Source organism: Anser brachyrhynchus (genome assembly GCF_964034855.1).
Source record: "Anser brachyrhynchus genome assembly, chromosome: 13".
NCBI lineage: Eukaryota > Metazoa > Chordata > Aves > Anseriformes > Anatidae > Anser > Anser brachyrhynchus.
This window is the reverse complement of record NC_137708.1, coordinates 16455414-16474624: the sequence shown is the minus strand read 5'-3', so window position 1 is coordinate 16474624 and position 19211 is coordinate 16455414. Positions and strand designations below refer to the sequence as shown.

The following is a 19211-nucleotide window of genomic DNA, read 5'->3' as shown; positions in this document are numbered from 1 at the left end:
AACTACCACGGGAATATTTCACAGAACCAGAGTTTTGAGAATCCTAAAAAACAGGCTGAGCAGCCCTTTATTGCTATGTCCTCAAATCCACTATGCTCTGCCTGATAATCACCATCCCAAACATTAGCAGGTTTCAATTTTTCCACCCGACTTCTATTTCCCTAACCATTCTTTTCCACTGCTTTGCTTATCAGTTGCTGTTACCATTCCACACTCAGAACTGCACTGGGTATGCTCTAAGGAAATTCCAGTTGTTGCCAGAACAACTCCATGCAGTCACCCAGGTCAAGGCATGCTTCCTCAGGAAAACAACTTGACTGTCACAGCATTTTCCTAACATCTGCATCTAAAACACTGCTGAGACAGCAAAGTTAAAAATTTACATTCTGGTCTTCAGTGAAGGAAAAAAACAAAACTGAAACCTTTACTTATTCTGAGTTAACTGAGATTCTTCATTTCAGGGTGGTTCAATAGTAAGAAAATTTAGCTGAGTTAACATGTATCTTGTTAAACATTATTCAATATAGCTACACGGTACATTAAAAACAAAAAAGCACGTAAGGAATTCTTGAAAGCTGATCAAAAATTTCCAGACAGAAAGCCTGGAGAGCTTGTGTTTTTTACACAACACTGGATGCGCCCCCAATATTTGGCTTTAACCAGCTCAGTCTGTGACTAGGAACAAATCAATTCTAGAGCTGTTAGGAGAAGCACAGTTCTCAAACTGAAAGTTAACACACTTTAATAATAATCACATTTTTTCCTTTCGCTAGGAGGGGAACCTCTGCCCTCCCCTTCCACCCCCAAGACAACAGACAACGAACAACTAACATTGTTTTCTTTATATAAATAGGAAAGCACCGGAATCCGCCCTCTGCTTCTGAACCTTGAGCTTCCAATCACCGTTGCCTTATTTGCTGCCCTAGGCACCACTATTTCTGGAGGGTACGTGTTGCAAACCTGAAGTGAGAAGAAAGAACAAATCCAAACGTGACTACTTATCAATTTAAGATTCATGAAAATTTCATTTTATAAATTTCACATTTATAGATATAGCAATAGATTATTCACCATAGCACATCAAACAAACTATATCTAAAGTGTCAAGCCATTAAAATGCATTTAGAAAAAACAAGGGAATGGGTGAAAATAATAAAAACAGTGTGGTAACAATTTTGCAATTGAGCCTAAAACTGGACTGTACAGTACACCAAACATTTTAAAGAGAACTTCTTTAAAGACCTAAGTTTTAAAAAAGCTGCTGATTTGCCCCAAAAAGGAATATATGTTTTCCTCTAAATCTTACTCAACTCAAAATGAACTTCTAGCAATCAGGTAGCATCAGCTTTATTAATGTTCCTCAAAAAATGTCTTTTCAGCATATACTTCACAGATAAGCCTTTCTTTTAAGGCTTGACAGGTTTAGAACACAAACTGGAAACCTAGAGGAAGTTGTACAGCTTTGGCAATTAAAGTTAAGTATTAGCTTCGAAGTGACTAAGGATTTCAGCTGCCCACATTCCAATGCCCTGATCAGCTAATGGGAAAAGCACCTCTCATGTCATCTCAATTTAGACATCCAAAGGCAGTCACTTGAAACTACCAGTGGCTTCTGACAACAAGGCATCTACTTCTTCAACTCAAAGGGTAACAGGAAAAAACAACTGGTAGGGGAGAGAACAGAGAGCAGGGAAAAGGGATTCAAGACTTAACCTGCTGGTATCTTCCTCACTTGTTCACTTTGTCTTTTAAACAGAAAGTCTGTGCACAACGGAGAAATAAAAAGGGAAATATGAAGCAGGGGTTTGAGTAAGCTTGCTAAAAAATGCTTCCATTTAACACTTAGACCTATAACTTGACCTTAAAGGGGAAAAAGAAGGAAATAGCAGCAGCTAGTTAGGACTGAAATGACTAAGAACCCTTCCCTAGTACAAGATCTAACCAAGAAAGCGTCTGTTTTCAGTAATTTTATCCTTCCTTACCTAGTCCCCTTTCTCTCTGCCTTGTTCCTCACACCAAGCCAAACTGTTGCCATTTATTTCTCCTCTACACATCTGTCACCAGCTTGGTGGGGCAGGACTTGGAAATACCTACAGAAACTAAAGGTACTTCAGTTTTTCGTAACAGATGGCTTGACATTTCTCTAGAAAAGTAAGTAGCTGGTATTTTGGCAGAGGAATCAAAGCAAACCAAGGTGACTCTGCAGCTCTGTTCTTTCATAGCATCATTATCCACAGCTTCACATCAAGGAGCTGCTGCTTCAATTAAACCCAACTGAGCTCACTCCTCCCCAGAGGCATCACTTATGCAGCAGTTGGATTGCTGGATGTCATTAATACCAAAGAAGAGATACTGCACCAAATGGCTACTTTAGACAAGAATTACCTCATAGTCCTTATTAACATCCGTTATTTCCCAATAGTCATTCGGAATTCCCATACGCTGGTAATCTACTTTCAAATCAATCAGTTTCCATCCAATCTCCCGGTTATCTTTAGACATTTTCGGATTGTAAGAGAAAGCATAAAGTTCTTCAGGTTTCACTGGGAAGAAGAAAAAGATTAACTTGTTAGAGAAGACATATGGAAAGGTCAACACCTCTTCCTAAAGGCCTTTTTTTTTGTATAAGCACACTGTGCAAGACACTGCACTACAGGTGTAGCCTAACTGAAAACAAGGACCAAACAAATTATTCAGTCAAGAACAATCAGAAAACTTGGAAATGTTTTTCTATAAAAGCCAAGGGCTATGCCACTTCACTTCATAGTTGGCTATGTCTCGATGATAGCTATTTTACTTACGCTTCTGCCTCAAAGATCACAAGTCTGAAGTTTAAGTTTTATCACTTCGTACTTTTACTAATCTAAGCAGACTACTTAGACTGATTTTCACTCCTCATAAAAATATTATTTGAGTGCCATATAAAAGAGTATGGATATTTGGAATTTCTCAACAGCTCCTCAAAACCATTCCTAACCCTATCAAGCCAAATAGGACTCACAGATGAAAGAATTGGATGAAGCATATAAGTTCAGGTCTTCATGCAACGTTCCTCACATTTACACGTACACGTTTCACTCTGGGTAACACTGAGTGTCATCAATTCACATTCCAATCCTCCGGAATTTCTAATACTCATTTCCCACTGACAGGGAGATACACTAAAGCATTTTATCAGAATTACTATTTTGAAGTTTTAATTCCTTCTGAACAAACTATAACTGAATTTTCTGCAATAGGCATGCTAGAAGAGACTGATATTGGAAGAACTAATCCAGAAATGAAAACATTAAAGATAACTTTTTCTCTGAAGAGTCACACAGCAGCTCTGGCACACCTGTAAGTTCATCATTCAACAGTGAATTCTGAGGTGCGTGGAAAGCTTGACAGACGTCTTGAATACTACTGGCAGCCCAACAAAAGCTTCAGGCTGTGTCTGACAAATGGTAATTTCTTCCTCCCTCCATCTCATCCTTCCCAATTTCCTTCCCTCTCTTCAGAAAATGCAAATCCAACCAATAACTCATTCAGCTGACTCCCAAGGCAGTAAGCTCTCCATAAAGAGTGCAACCTGCCAGACTCTGATAATGTAGCCAGGTTACCAGACAGGTAACCCATAACTGTCAATCACACGTGCAAATCATAAATAATTATATGCTCTGCCAAATAATATGAAGGAAGCACATACAGAGAAATTTTAGACCAAAGAACTAAAAAAATCCATAAATAGAACAACAGAGCTACAGCACATTACACAAATAACCACAAGACAAAAGAAACTGACTGATGTAATCTCCTGAAGTGACAGCTCCCATGCTTCAGGATGCTACATGAGTCTAATTTTCAGAACTGAAAGAACAGTGACAGCTTTTAAACATAACATCAGAAAATTGCCAGATACAGCATTAAAGTTAAATCTTCAGAACTAGGAAAACTCCATAGCTCAGGACACAAGGGAGATGGTGGCAACAGACAAATCCTAATTTCAATTGGCAGTTCAAACACAGCAAAATTATTTCTACTGAGTCCTTCTATTCAAGTCCTATGCGATGGTGAGCATGAAGCAGACTGGCACCGTTAACTCCCTCCCTTTAGACTAGTGCCAAAGTCACAAAATGCAATCAAAAATTACACCCTTATAATAACGCAAGACACCAAATACTGGTTCACTAAAAGAGACAGAAGCTACTATAGATGGAAGCCAGGTAGGAAACCCTATGGAATGCTGTCCTGCAAGAAGAACAAAGAGCCTGAATATTCATTCATCCATGGACTGAACAGCCAAGGCCAGAAGAGACCACAGGCTTCTGAGGATGTTTTGCATCTACTCTTAAGACCTGTTCCATGTCATGGTACCCGGGCGAAGCACAGGGCTTCACATCTGAAAGAAGACAAACGCTGAAGACTAACCTAACCCTGCTATTGGGAAATGATGGAAGTTGACAACATTTACAACTTTGTGCGATCCAGAATTCTACGGACATCTGGCTCAAACAGCAAGGGCAGAACTACACATGGCCAGCAGCTAAATCACAGAAAGAACTGACAACAGCCAGTACTGAAATGACACTACTCAGTGTGAGTGCTACAAGAAAGAAGCTTGAGATACTGCAAACCACCTCACTCCAGCAAATCAACTTTGTACAGGTCTTCAGAAGTCCTTCAGAGACCTCCTTGTTTTCACTGTCACAAAACGTTGTTTAGTTTAGAAGCAGACAGCCTGGTGCACAGGGCAGAGCTCTATCTATTGTGCTAACCCAAACGATTCATCTCTAGCAGTGGAAACAGATTTTGATTTCACATCCTCCTTTCCTGTACCAATACAGCAAAACCAGCAGTCTGACAGGAGAAGCTTTCTCTATTGCTCAGATGAACCTTCCAGCTTACTGCACGTCAACAATTTGAGAAACAGACTCCGTCCCAAATACCTGGTTGTGAAAGTTTAAGCAATGAGGTATACACTTCATGACAGTCACGTTCTTGCCCAATAACAAAGTGAGCCACATGGAAGTTCTTGCAGTGAATAAGGAGGGGGCATCCAGCTGTGGTCAGAGGCAATTTTTCTACACTTGCAATATGGTGATGCAGAATCTAAAAAAAAAAAAAAAACGGGGGGGGGGGGGAAGAATAATCAAATCTTTCAGATACCACTAATAAGGCCATAAGCTGTACAAACAGACAGGAAAATTCTGCAATATGCTTAATGCATCTAAACCATTACTAGCACCAGAAAATGAGTTCATTTATTATATTTATGAAGAAAACTTCATAATATCCAGATTGTGCACCCAAAGGCTAAGTAACTATGAGCCAGACTGTGAAAAAACACAGGTGTATAATATAAATTATTTTTAGAGGCTGATATGTAACTGGGTTTACTTTGTTCTAAGAGGAGCCAAATTCTCTTCATTTTGCTTCCTCTCCACCCCCATCTCCAATACATTTTCTCATTCCCATTTCATAATCAATAACAAGGGCTGCTGGTTTCAGTGTTAATTTTGTACTTCTAAAACCTGTAAATTCAAGGTTGGCAGCTTTGTACGCTGAGCTTGATATAGGAAACTAGGTTAAGTTCTTTCTTTTCCTGGAACTGACATCAATTCACTGAGTGATCTCTATCAGGTCACTCTACCATTCTGCACATTTCCTTCCAAAACAGTAATTTCTGTTAAACATTTTTAGAATCAGAATGCAATAAAAAGACTAACACAACTTTAGAATTCACAAAATCGCTCATACTGCATATAAAAATACTTTGTATCTCGTATTTAAACAGGCTCCAAGTATCACACGTACCCATGTTTCTTTTCTGACTTCAGAAGAAGCATCTACGTAGATAAGATGGGTAGCCGTCAGGTATAACGTCCCGTTTGCTGCCTTCCTATTTGTATATCGATCTAGTAATTTCACATTTTCAACCTGCAATATAAGAGGGTTAAAAAGTAAATTTGACTTTGATCAAGGAAATCCTAAACACCTGCTGAACCATAATCATACCACTGCTAACATACACATCAGGGAAAAAGCGAAAAACATAAGAATTAGATCCCCCTGCATTACTAACCCAGCCTTACAATTTAAATCAATAGCTGGCAAAATAATTCAAAAGTCAAAAAGGTCAAACTGCCAAGATTTAACACCAGCATGATTAGTAGGATTACTGGATTTGTAGCCAAAGTTATCCAAGTTTATTATTGTGCAAGGCTGCAGAAATATTAAGATAAAGAATTACAACAGAAGACTGTCCATGTTTAGTATGATTAAAGCATAGCTGGTAAAGACACAACCCTTCTAGTCTGACTTCCAGCTGCTCAGTCGTTACAAAAAAGTATTGGTAGCTACTTGTTGTAACACACTTCTTAAGCATGTAAGCGCATTTCATAAACCACACTAACCTAATTAAAGGGGTTTCAAGAAACACAAGGACTGTCTAAAATATTAATTAAAATAACATATTATTTTTTTCCTGAGTCTATGTGCTTGTTAATGAAGGCAGATTTCATCCTAAAACAAAAATAATGGGAAAAAAAAAGAAAAAAAATGGAAAGACAAAAAAGACATGCAGCTTAAGAGCGTGCAAATAAGTTAGTTCTGTGTATTGAATACATAAACTTCCTTACAGTCACCGGTCTGAGATAAATAACAGAAAACATCTAAGAAACTTGAAATGCATGGGTCTTGGCTGTACATCTTCCTACTACATCATGTTTTTCAGCATGTATCTATATCTGCCTTTTTCACATCCCTGGAGACGCCTGTCAGTACAGCCAAACTGCTTAGGCAACATCAGTAAGGAACATCTCCAAATTAATATCTGAGGGGATAAAACAAAATACAGCAAGTGTCAGCCTTAGCGACACTGCAGTACCAAAAACACTGCTCCACAGGCAGCTGCCTGAAGGAAATTCTTCCCAGCTGTCATTCCCAGAACTTCTGTTTCACTTAATTTAAAAACACGTTTTGATCCACTTATTCAGATTGAGTAGCCTCCTCACTCTGATACAAAGTTTACAAGAATCACGCTCAAAACACTTTTTGCTCAGTATCCTCAGTGAAAAATCTCATTTTCCAACACTGAGATGCAGTAAGCGATACCAAAAGGGATACCATTCAAGACCTTAAAGCCTTCCAGACTTCACAGCGCCCTGACAAGCAAAAGGGTCACTAAAGAACCCAAGTTCCTTAGAAGAAAACAAAGACAGCTCACTGACAGAAATTCGCCAGGACTTTAAAACAAATAAAACACCCTCGGAAGCACACCACCTCGGCAGTAACTTCTACCCAACCCTACAACCCGCCGCTTCCACTCGCACTTCACGCGTTTCCCTGAGCTTAAGGGCAACGCTCCGGGGACCCAGCGGCCAGCCAGCGCTCCGCGGCCCAGCCCGGCCCTGCGAGGAGCCGAGGGGGGACCGAAGGCTGGCTGCCGGCCGGGGCGAGGGGACCGCGGCCCCTTACCTTGGGCGTAGTGATGTGCTCCATGGCGGCACCGCCCGCCTCGCCTCAGCCCTGCCGGCCGCCACCCCGCCATTTGCAGCGGGCAGCTCCCGGCCCCGCCGCGCGTCTCGCGAGCCTCTCGCCAGGCGGCGCCGCGGCCGCCATTTTGAGTGAGGGCAAGGCCTGAGCGGGCCCTCAGGGGAAGAGGGGGGAAAGGGGCAAGGGGGCGAATTTAGCCTGTTAATGCCTAACGTAAACGTGTAATAAAACTAGCTTTATCCGTCTCTCCGTGTATTTTAAATTCACGCTGCCTCACGGACTGCCAAGCTGGATCCTGAGGAACTCCGTAATTGCTATTAACCTGCTGCTGCCTCCACAATGAATATTCATGATGCGTTGCAAATCCAAGGGCAGCAGATTCCCCTGGTGTTCACAGCAATCTAAACCCCTTAATTTGCTGAGAAACTCAGGTGGGTGACCTTGCATCAAGCCTGATTATTTACATTTTATAATTCTTGCATAACAGGTAGCATCAGCGTGACAAGCAGGAACATGAGTTTGTTGCAGGTCCCTGTAAGAACGGTGTTAGTTAAAGTACTATGGGAGATAACATAAGAAGAAAAAATGCGATAGCACAGATATTCTTTATTCCTTCAGTGCTAGGAGACCCAAATTCAGGGACACAGAACAGACCCCTGACCATGGCACAGTACCCAAATCCCACCAGCACTGCAGACCTCAGAGCTTTTAAAGGATGCCCACAGCAGTGAGCACATCTCTTCTAATCTTCTGCTTTAATTAAAAAAAAAATGTTTTTCACTTAAAGATAAGATGAGATGCAGGTGTATAATCACCAGGTGCCAAGTGGGAGCTGCACACAGGCTTCCCTGCTGCAATTAGTAGGCTAAATGCATCCAGCAGCCAAGTGTTAAGTACAGCACAAGCCTGCTCCCATCAGCTGTTACAAGGATCACTGACTCCTTGATGTACAAGAGCTAAATGTTAGGACCACTACAATTAATACATCATGTTATTAAACAATAAAGTGAGTAAAAAATTACTAATGGAACCCCCAAATTTAGAATATCCAAGAAAGCACATTATAAAATTGGAAAGGGCTTATACATTTCAGTGTCCTCATTGCTTTTCTAAGTAGGCATCTACGCAAACCCATTCAAACATGACTAAATGAAGGATATTAAAATACAGCATCTATGCTTGCAACAGAACTCCCAGCATTACCTTTGGAAGCAAATGGAAATCCCAACAGTTTTATTTTCTCTATCCCTCAGTCACAGTGGGAATAAGAAAGAGGAATAGGAGAAGTACACTAAAGTTTGGAGGAAAATATCACACACCAAATTCATCTGTGATACAATTTTAGTTGCTTTTGTGGTGGTTATGATGGTCCTTCATTTCCAATCACTTCCTGTTAGTTAGGTCTCTGCATCTGCACTGTACATCAGTTCCAAATCATTTTTTCCCTGTAGCTTCTCATGAGGTTTGCAGGATGATGATAATTTGTAACATTAATAATAAACTGGGTGGAATCATTGAAAGGAACTCTACAGTGCTGCACAATGTACATGTATAATAGCAACACTGCTTCTTCCTCTTCCCAAGGGCAACTTCACACACAAGGCAAAAAAGTAACAAAGGAGGGAAGAAATAAGCATGTTCAGATGAGGAGTAGAAAACATGGATTGAGTAACAGATACACTTCTTAGCCAGCTACTATCACCCTCACGACCTACTCCCAAACTACTGATTATTATGCCACAGAGCATAATTTTGGGCAGGACCCCCAAGGCATAAAGAGTGCTGACTTCTACCAGGGAGATTTTCTCAAATAATAGATGGAGCCATGGGGAAAGTACAGAGCAGAACTGAGCTGCTGAAGCTGGGGAATGCTCACAGTTGAAAACATACTGCTGAGCTCCTGGAATATGGGTGCTGAAGGGGCTGTTGACATTCCCTGACAGTGATGACCTCCTCGGTGCCATATGTCTGGGCCAAGTGCAGTTGTTCCCAATACCTGCTTACAGATGCTGTAGTGCAGTTATGTCTTCCGTAACACAGGACATCAATAGATATCGCTTGCAAAAACACAGTTAGCTCACCTCTTGTTACTACCAAAGGTGTCACAGGAATAGCACAACATGTGCTACCTCTGAGGTTATATTGCTAAAAGTGATTCAAAAATCCAGTCTAGCCCTTGACAGCCCCTTCAAAAGGTTTTACACCTCAGCATAGGCTGCAACTACAAACAGGCATCCAGCAATCTGCATGCAGGGACCATCCCTCTTCTCCGTGAAATTCAGTACAATCAAATGGAGCAGCTCAGGTGTCCCTGGTATTTTTAGACTCCCCAGTTGTGTTGCTTTGCTTTAGATTAATAATCTGCCAGCCGTGCTGTGATGGGGCTGTGGGACAGCACCTCCAGCCTGCTTAAAGTCAGAAGTTCTTTAGTTAATTAAAGCATCACTTGCAGAGATGGAAAATCACTACGGAGACATGAGGCAAGGAAATGTTGAGTGATTTTGTTTTGTTTTTTCCTTTATAGTTGCTAGATGTTTTTAATGGAAAGAAAACAAAATGTCATCGTAACAACTCTTGATGCAATTGCCTGACACTTATGCCCACTTCCAGCAGAGTTTAGGAAGCTAACTGATGAATACATATTTTGATCTGTTTTGTTGCTCTTGGAACTGAACTGAATAATTTCATAACAAATAGTTAAGTTTCTTCTCTTTTCTAGTGAACAGCTAGGAGCAGATTATGATTTTTCTCATATGCATTATTTTTTTCAAAATTATTTTTACAGGATTCTTCTTGCTTATTGCCTTGCAATTTGAGCTGTGCTTCTTGTTTTTGAATGGTCTTATCATTAAGTGGCATTGTTTCTGCTCCCTGAATAGAAACATTCTCCCTGAACATCATGAAACATGCTCATATAAAGTTTACTTGCTGCATGAACTTGAGAAAGTGGATATAAATCTGACTTTTGCAAAGAGCCAGGTTATTGAGAACTCCCTTGCATGAACATTCATGGAATGGGACCACAAGAGAAGCCTGAGCAAGGCCAAAGCAGATGTGTTTACATTTTCAAACAAATCTCTGCAGATAATGTTTTGCAATATGTGTCTACCACTGTGAAGAATAAAGCCCATCAGTCTCTGCGATCCTGGGCTTCCCTAAGGATACAGAGCTATTCTCCCTGCTGTCAAGTAGGAAAGAGAGATGGAAGTTGTTTCCTGGGTTTTATTATTTTTTTTAAACAGACCTTCTGATTTGCAATAAAGCTCTGCATGAATGAATCAGTGACTGAGGGCTGGGAATGGGTGTCTTCCCCTCGGCGTTGCGCCAGGTTAGCTAAGGGCTGGATTTGGCTGTCTGGCTTTGCTACGTCTGGAAACTGATAGGGGCAAAAGAGCACTGAGACCTCTTTTATAGTAGAATTCAGTCCAAAGCAGAGCAGGTACTTTATAGGTATCTCACAGGTACTTTTCCTCCGGTCTAACACATGACCTAAGAAAATACAAGTGATATTGTGCATTAAAATATGCATGGCGGGGAGACTGAGTAGAATATTCTTTGCAATACTAGCATGTTTCAGGGTCTTAAACTCTTTGTTCCAGTACACAAAGCTCTGACCCAGTCAAGCTTGTTAGCAGTGGCAAATTTATTCCTAACTATTTTTCTTTGATGAAATGGAGTTGTTCTTTTTTCGAGACAGGACTCAATCCATAGTGACAAAGGGTGGATTATCTGCCTCTCAGCAAGCTATTGAAACCTATCAAAGTGAATTTGGATGTGGCTTTAGGAAAGCTATTGAAAACATGCCAAGAACTGTATAACACAGGGAAGGAGAGCAGGGATGGTACTTTAATGCAGTATGATATTAGGATGTTGGCAGCATCTGGAGAATGGAGATGGTGTTTGGCAAATTATAGAAACGGATATAATTCAGGACTGGAGCCAAACTCAAGCTTTACTTGGCTGCAGACAGAATTTTCTCTGGGGTTTTGCCCTGCCATACTTAGATTTATTTTTTTTTCCCCTTTGTAATGAAGCTCAAATTCCAGCATTTGTGTATGCACTATAGATGCAGTATCTTTTTAGGTGGGAAAAGTAGCTAGACCTTTTCCTCTGGCCTAGCTTTTATTCAAGGGTAAACAGAGGGGCTTTTGGAGATAGCTTCTTTTTGGAGATCAAATTAAGGAGGGATGTCCCTAGGGCTTACAGAGGAAAAAGTACTTTAGAATTGTTCTACACGGTTTCTCTGAGAGCCTCCTTTATGTTGTGAATATCTGTGGATTTGATTCTGTTGTTTAATTACAGTTCTAATCATCTTACTTATGCATCATTTCCCACTGTAAATAAAAGGAATTTTAGGCAGCACTTTGCTTTTTTCTTCCAAGTGGATGCATAGATTTGCCCTTTTTTAAAAAAGTGACTGATTATTTTATTGTGAAATCATGTGTTCATCTAGTCAACATGACTGAGTTGAGTCATCCCATTGTCAGGGAACACACCCTATGGAACAATGACGAACAATTGCAGGTTATTTGTCATCAGCGATGTGTAGAGTGCTTAAGCACACTGAGTGATAGCAAATGACAGGAAGATGACTTTATACTTATGCATATGAATTATAATATAGTCTGGTGAACTCTTTTGTGGTTTAAGCGTAGGGACAATGGCAAACTTCAGGGGAAGGCAAAATGAATATAATGACTTTAAATTAAAAATAGGGTAGATCTAGATTAGATATCAGGAAGAAATGCTTTCCTATGAAGGTGGTGAGACACAGGAACAGGTTACCCAGAGAAGCTGTGGATGCCCCATCCCTGGAAGTGCTCAAGGCCAGGCTGGATGGGGCTTTGGGCAACCTGATCTAGTGGGAGGCGTCCCTGCCCACGGCAGGGGGTTGGAACCAGATGGGCTTTAAGGTCCTTTCCAACTCAAACCTTTCCATGAACCTACACATTTTTCTTTGTGTCTCAGACAACAGCCTACTGATACCTTCTGCTAGTGGGGATTCTTTACCTTTCTGAAGTCAGTTGTTCACGAGCCATGTTTGCCTATTCCATTGTGCACTGATTCTAAATTGCAATGTGCTTTGTTAGGCTACATTTCCAAAGAAGATCAGCCCAGAACTTTTGTGCCATCTTTGTTCACTGCTGAAAGACTCAAAACTGCCTCCAGAAATAAGCTGGAAAAAACATTGGAGAAGTATTAAAGGGTAGGGGAGGAAAAAACAGCAGTTTCCCCAGGACTAGGCTCCAGTCCTCTCTTCACTCCCTGCTGCCCTTTGCTGAGCTCTGCCTGAGACTTTGCCAGCACCATTACCAGCCTATACAGGGTAGCACAGCACTGGAGAAATCCTCCCATCCATCCATACCAGTTACCATCTCATGCTAACTGGTTTCATGTGGCCTGGCCAGTCTTGTTCCAGTAGTCCCAGCCCCATGTGAATGGATTGGAAAATTTCACCCCTGTGCACCCCACGCTTTAAGGCCAAACACGTTGTTCTGTATTCAGGCAGGTGCACTGTGTTTAGCATTGTCTTCTTGTTGTTGTTAAAGAAAGCAATCTTAATTTTGGGGCTGCTGCAAGGAACTGAGTCTATTCAGTCATCTCTTTGACTTAGGTGTCGCAAGATTGCTTTAGTTGAAGAGCAATGAAATTAAAGCAGCGGTGAGGAATGGTGTGATCAGCCCACTGGACAATACTGCCCAATGATGAAGTCCTGCCTAGCACTGACTGAGTATCTGTTAAAGCCGCTAGGTAGGTAGATGAAGCATGGATGTTTCTCTACAGTGATCTGGAAAAAGTAATATATGGTTGTCTACTAAAGTATTTCAAGGACACCCTAAGAGCAAACTTGACAGAGGGTAATTTTTCTGGAAACATTTTGTGCTCTTAGCTACCAACAAGTAGAACTGAAGTCCATGGTGTAAAAAAGCACAGGCCTATGTTGTGCCCTCGGACAAAAAAACCTGCACAGTGAAGAAAACATCAGCCAGCTGGCTCACACCTGTAGTGTCACCAGAAACTGTAGAAGAAAAAGCACTTATCAGATACAGGTCTCCACTTTTACTCATGGAACTGTCATGTTTACTCATCCACCCCTGGTCTGGTGCTATCACCCTCAACTCAAGATGACAAATCAGTTTGAAAAGTCCACTGCATCACCCACCCGCAGGCAGAACCTCGTTGCCCCTGGATAATGCCAATCCAGTTTCTAAGAACTGGTTTATACTTAACATTCTCGGGAAATAAACACTTATTAACAATTCCCTTTTCTCGCTTTTCCCACACTTCCTCTTTAATAATAAATAGCCCTGATGAAAATTCAGAATGGCAACACAACAGATACCCAGACAGTTCAACTTAGGGAACTTTGGCATATATTTCCCCCTATTTACTATTCCCTTACTGAGCTAATCCTTCTTGAGCTGGCAGGAGTGCTGGTAACTTCCTACAGTAAAAAGATGGGGAGAGTTAGGCGTGTGCTCCTGTCAGTGATCACAACATTAGCAGTGGGATGAATGCATTAGATATCTGCCTAGGCAAAAAGAAAAGAGCATGGAAAAAGAGTTATAAAAGTAAGTCCTTACTTTATTATTATTAGGAGTATTAATATTATTTTAGCAAGGTATGCAACAGAAAATTTAGCCTAGACTCTTGAAGGTAGAATTCTTCATCTTTATACTTTATATAATTTGTACAACTACTACTTTGCCATGCTAATGACACCTTACGCCATCTAGAATAAGGTGGAGGCTATAATGCAGTCTGTATAAACAAAGTATGACTGGTTCAGAACTTCATTAGCCTTAAGAGACCAGCAGTACATACCTGACCCAACGCTGCATAGCAAATTCTTTAGTTTGTATTCAGCAGATATCTTACCTCTTCTTTTTTCTCTCTCTTGCTGAACCTGAGCTAGATCCTGTAAAGACCATAGCGATCCAATTGTTCATCAGCAGAGCAAGCCTAGGTCTACAACACACACTTATTTTCCTGGACCAAGGTTTAAACGAAACACAAAAAGATGCAGCAAAGTAGAAAAAAAAATGACCTTTTAGCCCATGGATGAAGATTTTAACTGAGGAACAAAGCCACATTGGGGAAAAATCTAAGTTTCTTTTCATGGGGATTAATAGAAGGGATTTTCTTGTTCAGACTTCAGGGTCTGTATAATAAAACTAGTCTGTTACCCTTGTTTCATTTAACATTTCTGCAGCAGAGTTTCCCCTAAGTCAGTGCATTGATAATTTCTTACTAGCATGCTATAGGATACACTGTGCACTGTGCCACACGCATCTTTAGTGAATGAAGCTTGGGAGGATCAGAGGACAGGAATATGACCATTTCAGAAACAAAACTGTACTGAGTGAAAAAAAAATAAAAGAATCATGAATTTTAAATCCTCCTACACAGATGTTCAAAATCATGTGACATTGCTGTTCCTTTTTTCTTCATCAACCCCCCTTTCACAAGATCATACATGTACAAGACAGAGAACCAACCAGTTTGTACATTAGCTGTGGATTTCTCATCTTTCACCCTTTATTCCTGAAACACATAATTATCTCCCCCATAAATATTTCAATATTCAGTACATCTCAGATGCTAGACTGACTCTGCTCCTTTAGGGAGCTATTTTGGCACTACCTGTTCCTAAGAAATTCCCCTGCAGTGAGAACTTAATGTTTCTCATTGTCTCAAGAAATTCACTACAGTGAGAAATGCTTTGATAACATTTATCATTTGCTACATATCACTCTGTATTTTTTAACATTAAATAAAATACCGAATAAAAGTTTTAGCCTGCCCAGGCTCTTTGTGTACAAGATTGCAGAAGAGACTATAAATGATCTTCCTTCCCACAATTTCTCCAGCAGTGCTTGAGCAATCTGATGGAAAGATCCCAGCATGGAAATAACTAAATCTGTGAAACAATTTATACTGAGTTCTCATTAAACTGCAGATATTTGCATAGCCAAGATCTTATTCCATCTTAGTCTTTCTTTTCCAAACGGAAGCCTGAAGTCGTTCTTTTGCCTACATAAATGCCAGCCTAGTATCATCATAATGAAATAAACTATCTATATATTTCAGATGTCACGCCTTTCATTGAGAGTCTCTGAATGAAACTGTCTATACCATTTAGAATTTTATCACCATTTCTCCTGATGAAATTATACATCTGGGGAATTCTGAAGTCCTTTCTCCCTTCAAGTTTTTTTTATTATTCTAAAAAAAAAAAAAGTTTATGTAGTGAGCTGTATTGCTTTTCTTGTTATTTAAATCCTCTTAAGGAAATAAAAGAATTTAGTAACCAAAGTAACCAGTTACCTTAGTTTATCCTGTTTAATCTGTTAGCCCTGCCTGTATCTCCAGTTCTGCCATAGTTGAGGTATACTGCCTAACAACATGCAGGCAGACTTCTTTTTATCCAGACGGCAGCCACTCACATCCATGCAAAAAGGATGAGCATCTAAATTTGTATTTCTTCTTCTTGGTCACAAATGGAGCACAAGAAGGGCTATTTCTCTTCCTGTCTAACTCTTGCTAGAATACTGTTTTATATGGTTCCAAGTTGTTTAATAATACTGTGTGAAGGTTGAAAATCTGATTCTTTTTCTGTTCACCTCACCTATGGGGCTGAGAACCAGGTGTCAGCATCTGATCATCTGAATTCTGCTCTGCATCTCCTGGTAAGTTACTAAGTGTGTAGGTTCAGTCTCTGTATCAGGTGTTCTGCTTGCAGAACAGAATAGGGAAAAAACAAAACAACAAACAAACAAACAAACTAACTAACAAAAAAACAAGGTTGGAAGGGACCTCTGTAGGTAAACCAGTTGAACCTCCTACTCAAAAGAAGACTAACTTCAATTAAGGTTAAGTCTAATAATTACTTACATTTAGAAAGGCTGGAGAGGGATGCAAAAGTAGGGATAGTTTCCATAAGATTAGCCTTGCTGTTGAACCTCAGAATCCTAAAGCTGATATTCCCTTTAGTGATTCTATTATTCCCATTATTATGAATAATTTCTTACCCTCCTTGTACTCTCCAGTTATATCTTTATTTTCTAATATGCACATTTGTGGATTTTTTCTGTTGATTGCTTTTGACTAGAAGACCTCAAACCAGAGCTATTTTAAGACAGAGGAAGAACATCAACTCTTTAAAAAATAGTGCAGCAATACATCAGTGTGTTTCACAGACAGTTTAATATGCATGATCAGTATGCTGAGCTGTCACCCCTTCTATAAGGCCATTAGCTATGCTTCCACAGAGAGTATCAGGTTGGACAACACTAGATTTACCAATAACTAAGATTATATTGCAATTTGGAAGTAAATAAACGTATCTGTTTTACTGGAGGCTGATGTTCTGACAACCAGCAATTTTTCTCAGTCACTGTGCATAAAAAACTTCATCTGTCAGATTACTAGGAGAGCAATAGGCAGTGTGCTGCAGGAAACAATCGTGTGCTGGAAAGATGTTCTACCAGATCTCTTTTGTTTGTATGGATTTTTTTACAATTTTCTTTTCCTGAACACTCTCTCTCCTCTGCTATGGCCAAGGAGGGATGTACACAGAGGTTCATCTTCCTGACCCCAGGCTAGCCACATCCCCAGCACTTGCTGGGGCTGGTTCAAGCTGCCAAACAAAGCTGGAGCTACTTCAGTTACCTGCGAGGGGTGCCAGCCCACCGAGAGATGCCAGTGACACATCTAGACGAGGAGCCACTATATCAGCTCTGAAATGGATGGATGCTTTTCTGCTTCTGGCTTCTCTGACTTCAGGATACTATAAAGAGATTCGAGCAAATTACCGAAGTCCACTCTGAGTAGTCATTGTGAGACAAATTATCAATTGTATGTTTCAATTAGTGAAACTAAAAGCCCTGAGTTCAGTTCAACCACCTAAATCGAAAGAAAAATTGGCAGAATTGAAGATTTATACACCAGCTGTTTGTGTCAGAAATGACATCAACATTTTTTAATGTGTTCAGGACTTGCTCTGTGTCAGAGGCAGAAGACAAACGGCCCCCACATCGTTCTGCAAACACAACCCCGGCTTGCAACAGCCCTTATTTCAGTCTCAAGGCTCAACAGTGCAGTGCAGTCCTGACCTAACATGTCATCAGCCCTTACTGGCAATATCCTCTTCTGGGGAGGGTGCCAATCACAACGAATCCTTCCATTTGGTGACACTTCTGCATTTGGGAAAATGTCACCCAGCTGAGACTAAAAAATTAATTCATATATGACATATGCCTCCCTTGAGCAGCTGAAGATTGGTTCTTTAGTCTTTCCATTCCACTTGTCTCTGCCATGTCTTCCTGTTCCACATCCTACCAGACTGTCTACGCATCAGGTTATTTCTGACTAACGTTACAGCAGATCTTATGAATTTGTTACAATACTGAAATGGAACTATACTCTGAAAAGTGACTTTGTAAAATAAACAGATCAATAAAATCTCATCCTAGAGTTCTACATTCATTAAGTGTCAGTAAGTGCGCATCACGCTTGCCCAGGTAGCAAGGAATAGACTCACCTCTCTCTGCAGGGCTCTTTCTGCACACTCAGCCCAGACACTAGTAGGTAATGAAGATATGCAGACCAAATAGTGCCCTGTATTTCAAATGTGGAACCTTGTTACTTTTAGTGGGACTCTAGGGAAATGATTGATGGCCTGACCTGAAAACAAGGGAGGAATTGCTCTGCTGGTTTGCATTTGAAATTCATGTAATACATATCTTGGTATCATGCAAGACAAAACAGACTCCAGATTGGTGTTGCCTAGCTTTGCTCCTTCTAGAAGACTAACAGAAAAAAAATGTAGTAAGATTAGTCTCTGCTGCTAATGGGAGAGTGGGAGAGGTAAATACAGATGTCAAATGGAAAAAAAAAAAAAAAAAAAGGCTATTCTCTTCTCTGTCAAACTCTGTCATTTTAGACCAAACTTTCAGCTGATAATTAATCAAGTTGAAAAGTTTTATTTCAGGTGAGGAAATGGCTCCTTAAATAGTCCCTTGGTTTGAAGAGGGGATCTTGAAAAAGACCTTTAGAGGAGTTTTAATGCTAGGGTTGGTGAGGAATACAAAGAGCAACTTTGGCTTAACCAACGGCTATAAGCAAGCTGTTCATTCTGAAAACGCTCTGGTGACCACTTCTCCTCCCACCGTGTGCAAGCAAGTGTGCAGCTGATTGCTGGAACAGAAAATGGGGCTGGACCTGCCTGTTTCTCTTGAATATCTCTGCGCCTGCACTGCAGCTTTGTGGTCGGCTCTACTGAACTCTGACAACATGCAGCATCTCTCCTTCCTGTCTGGGAGCTAAAAATAAAAGCAAATTTTGTCATCGCCGTGTATTCCACTCTTCCAGTCGATGCCCCGGGAACACAGGGGGCTCTGCTCCCCTGCAAGCGGCTTCCAGGGCTGGTGGTTTATCAATCACTGGCACCCTCTGGTGGAAGAGAACACAGAGAAGATTTTATTGCTTAGAAATAAGATCAGAATCATCTCTGATAGAAAGAGGCATATCTCTTCAGGCTTCTGCCATGTTGTTGCTGTCTGGCCATAGGAACCGCAAGCACCTCTTGCAGCAGTCTCGTTTACCTCGAGGTTCTGCTGGAAGTCAATGGCAGAAGGCAGTGACGGGATGGATACTCTGCCAAGAATGTCAACAGCTCAAGCAGCAGTGAGCTAGGGTCCAGGTAAGCTCTGCCTTGGCGAGCTCTGCACACA

The 19211-nt window shown here is 40.7% G+C and overlaps 1 protein-coding gene across 5 annotated transcripts in view; it reads right to left on the bottom strand.

The window, feature by feature from the left end:
• The window catches only part of MTMR8 (myotubularin related protein 8), a 75041-nt gene that overhangs the window by 17625 nt on the left and 38205 nt on the right, over nt 1-19211 (bottom strand). For 2 of the 5 annotated variants that reach the window (XM_080553866.1, XM_080553865.1), the window contains exons 2-6: nt 17149-17266; nt 5797-5919; nt 4929-5091; nt 2386-2543; nt 832-960 (exon numbers count right to left, since the gene is read on the bottom strand). In XM_080553866.1, coding sequence (XP_080409992.1) covers nt 832-960; nt 2386-2543; nt 4929-5091; nt 5797-5919; nt 17149-17190 — 615 coding nt within the window. In that variant the 5' untranslated portion in view covers nt 17191-17266. Of the gene's footprint in view, nt 1-831; nt 961-2385; nt 2544-4928; nt 5092-5796; nt 5920-7311; nt 7426-7458; nt 8235-17148; nt 17267-19211 lie in introns of those variants that run through there. The other 3 variants (XM_080553867.1, XM_080553869.1, XM_080553868.1) reach the window with 3 other exon arrangements.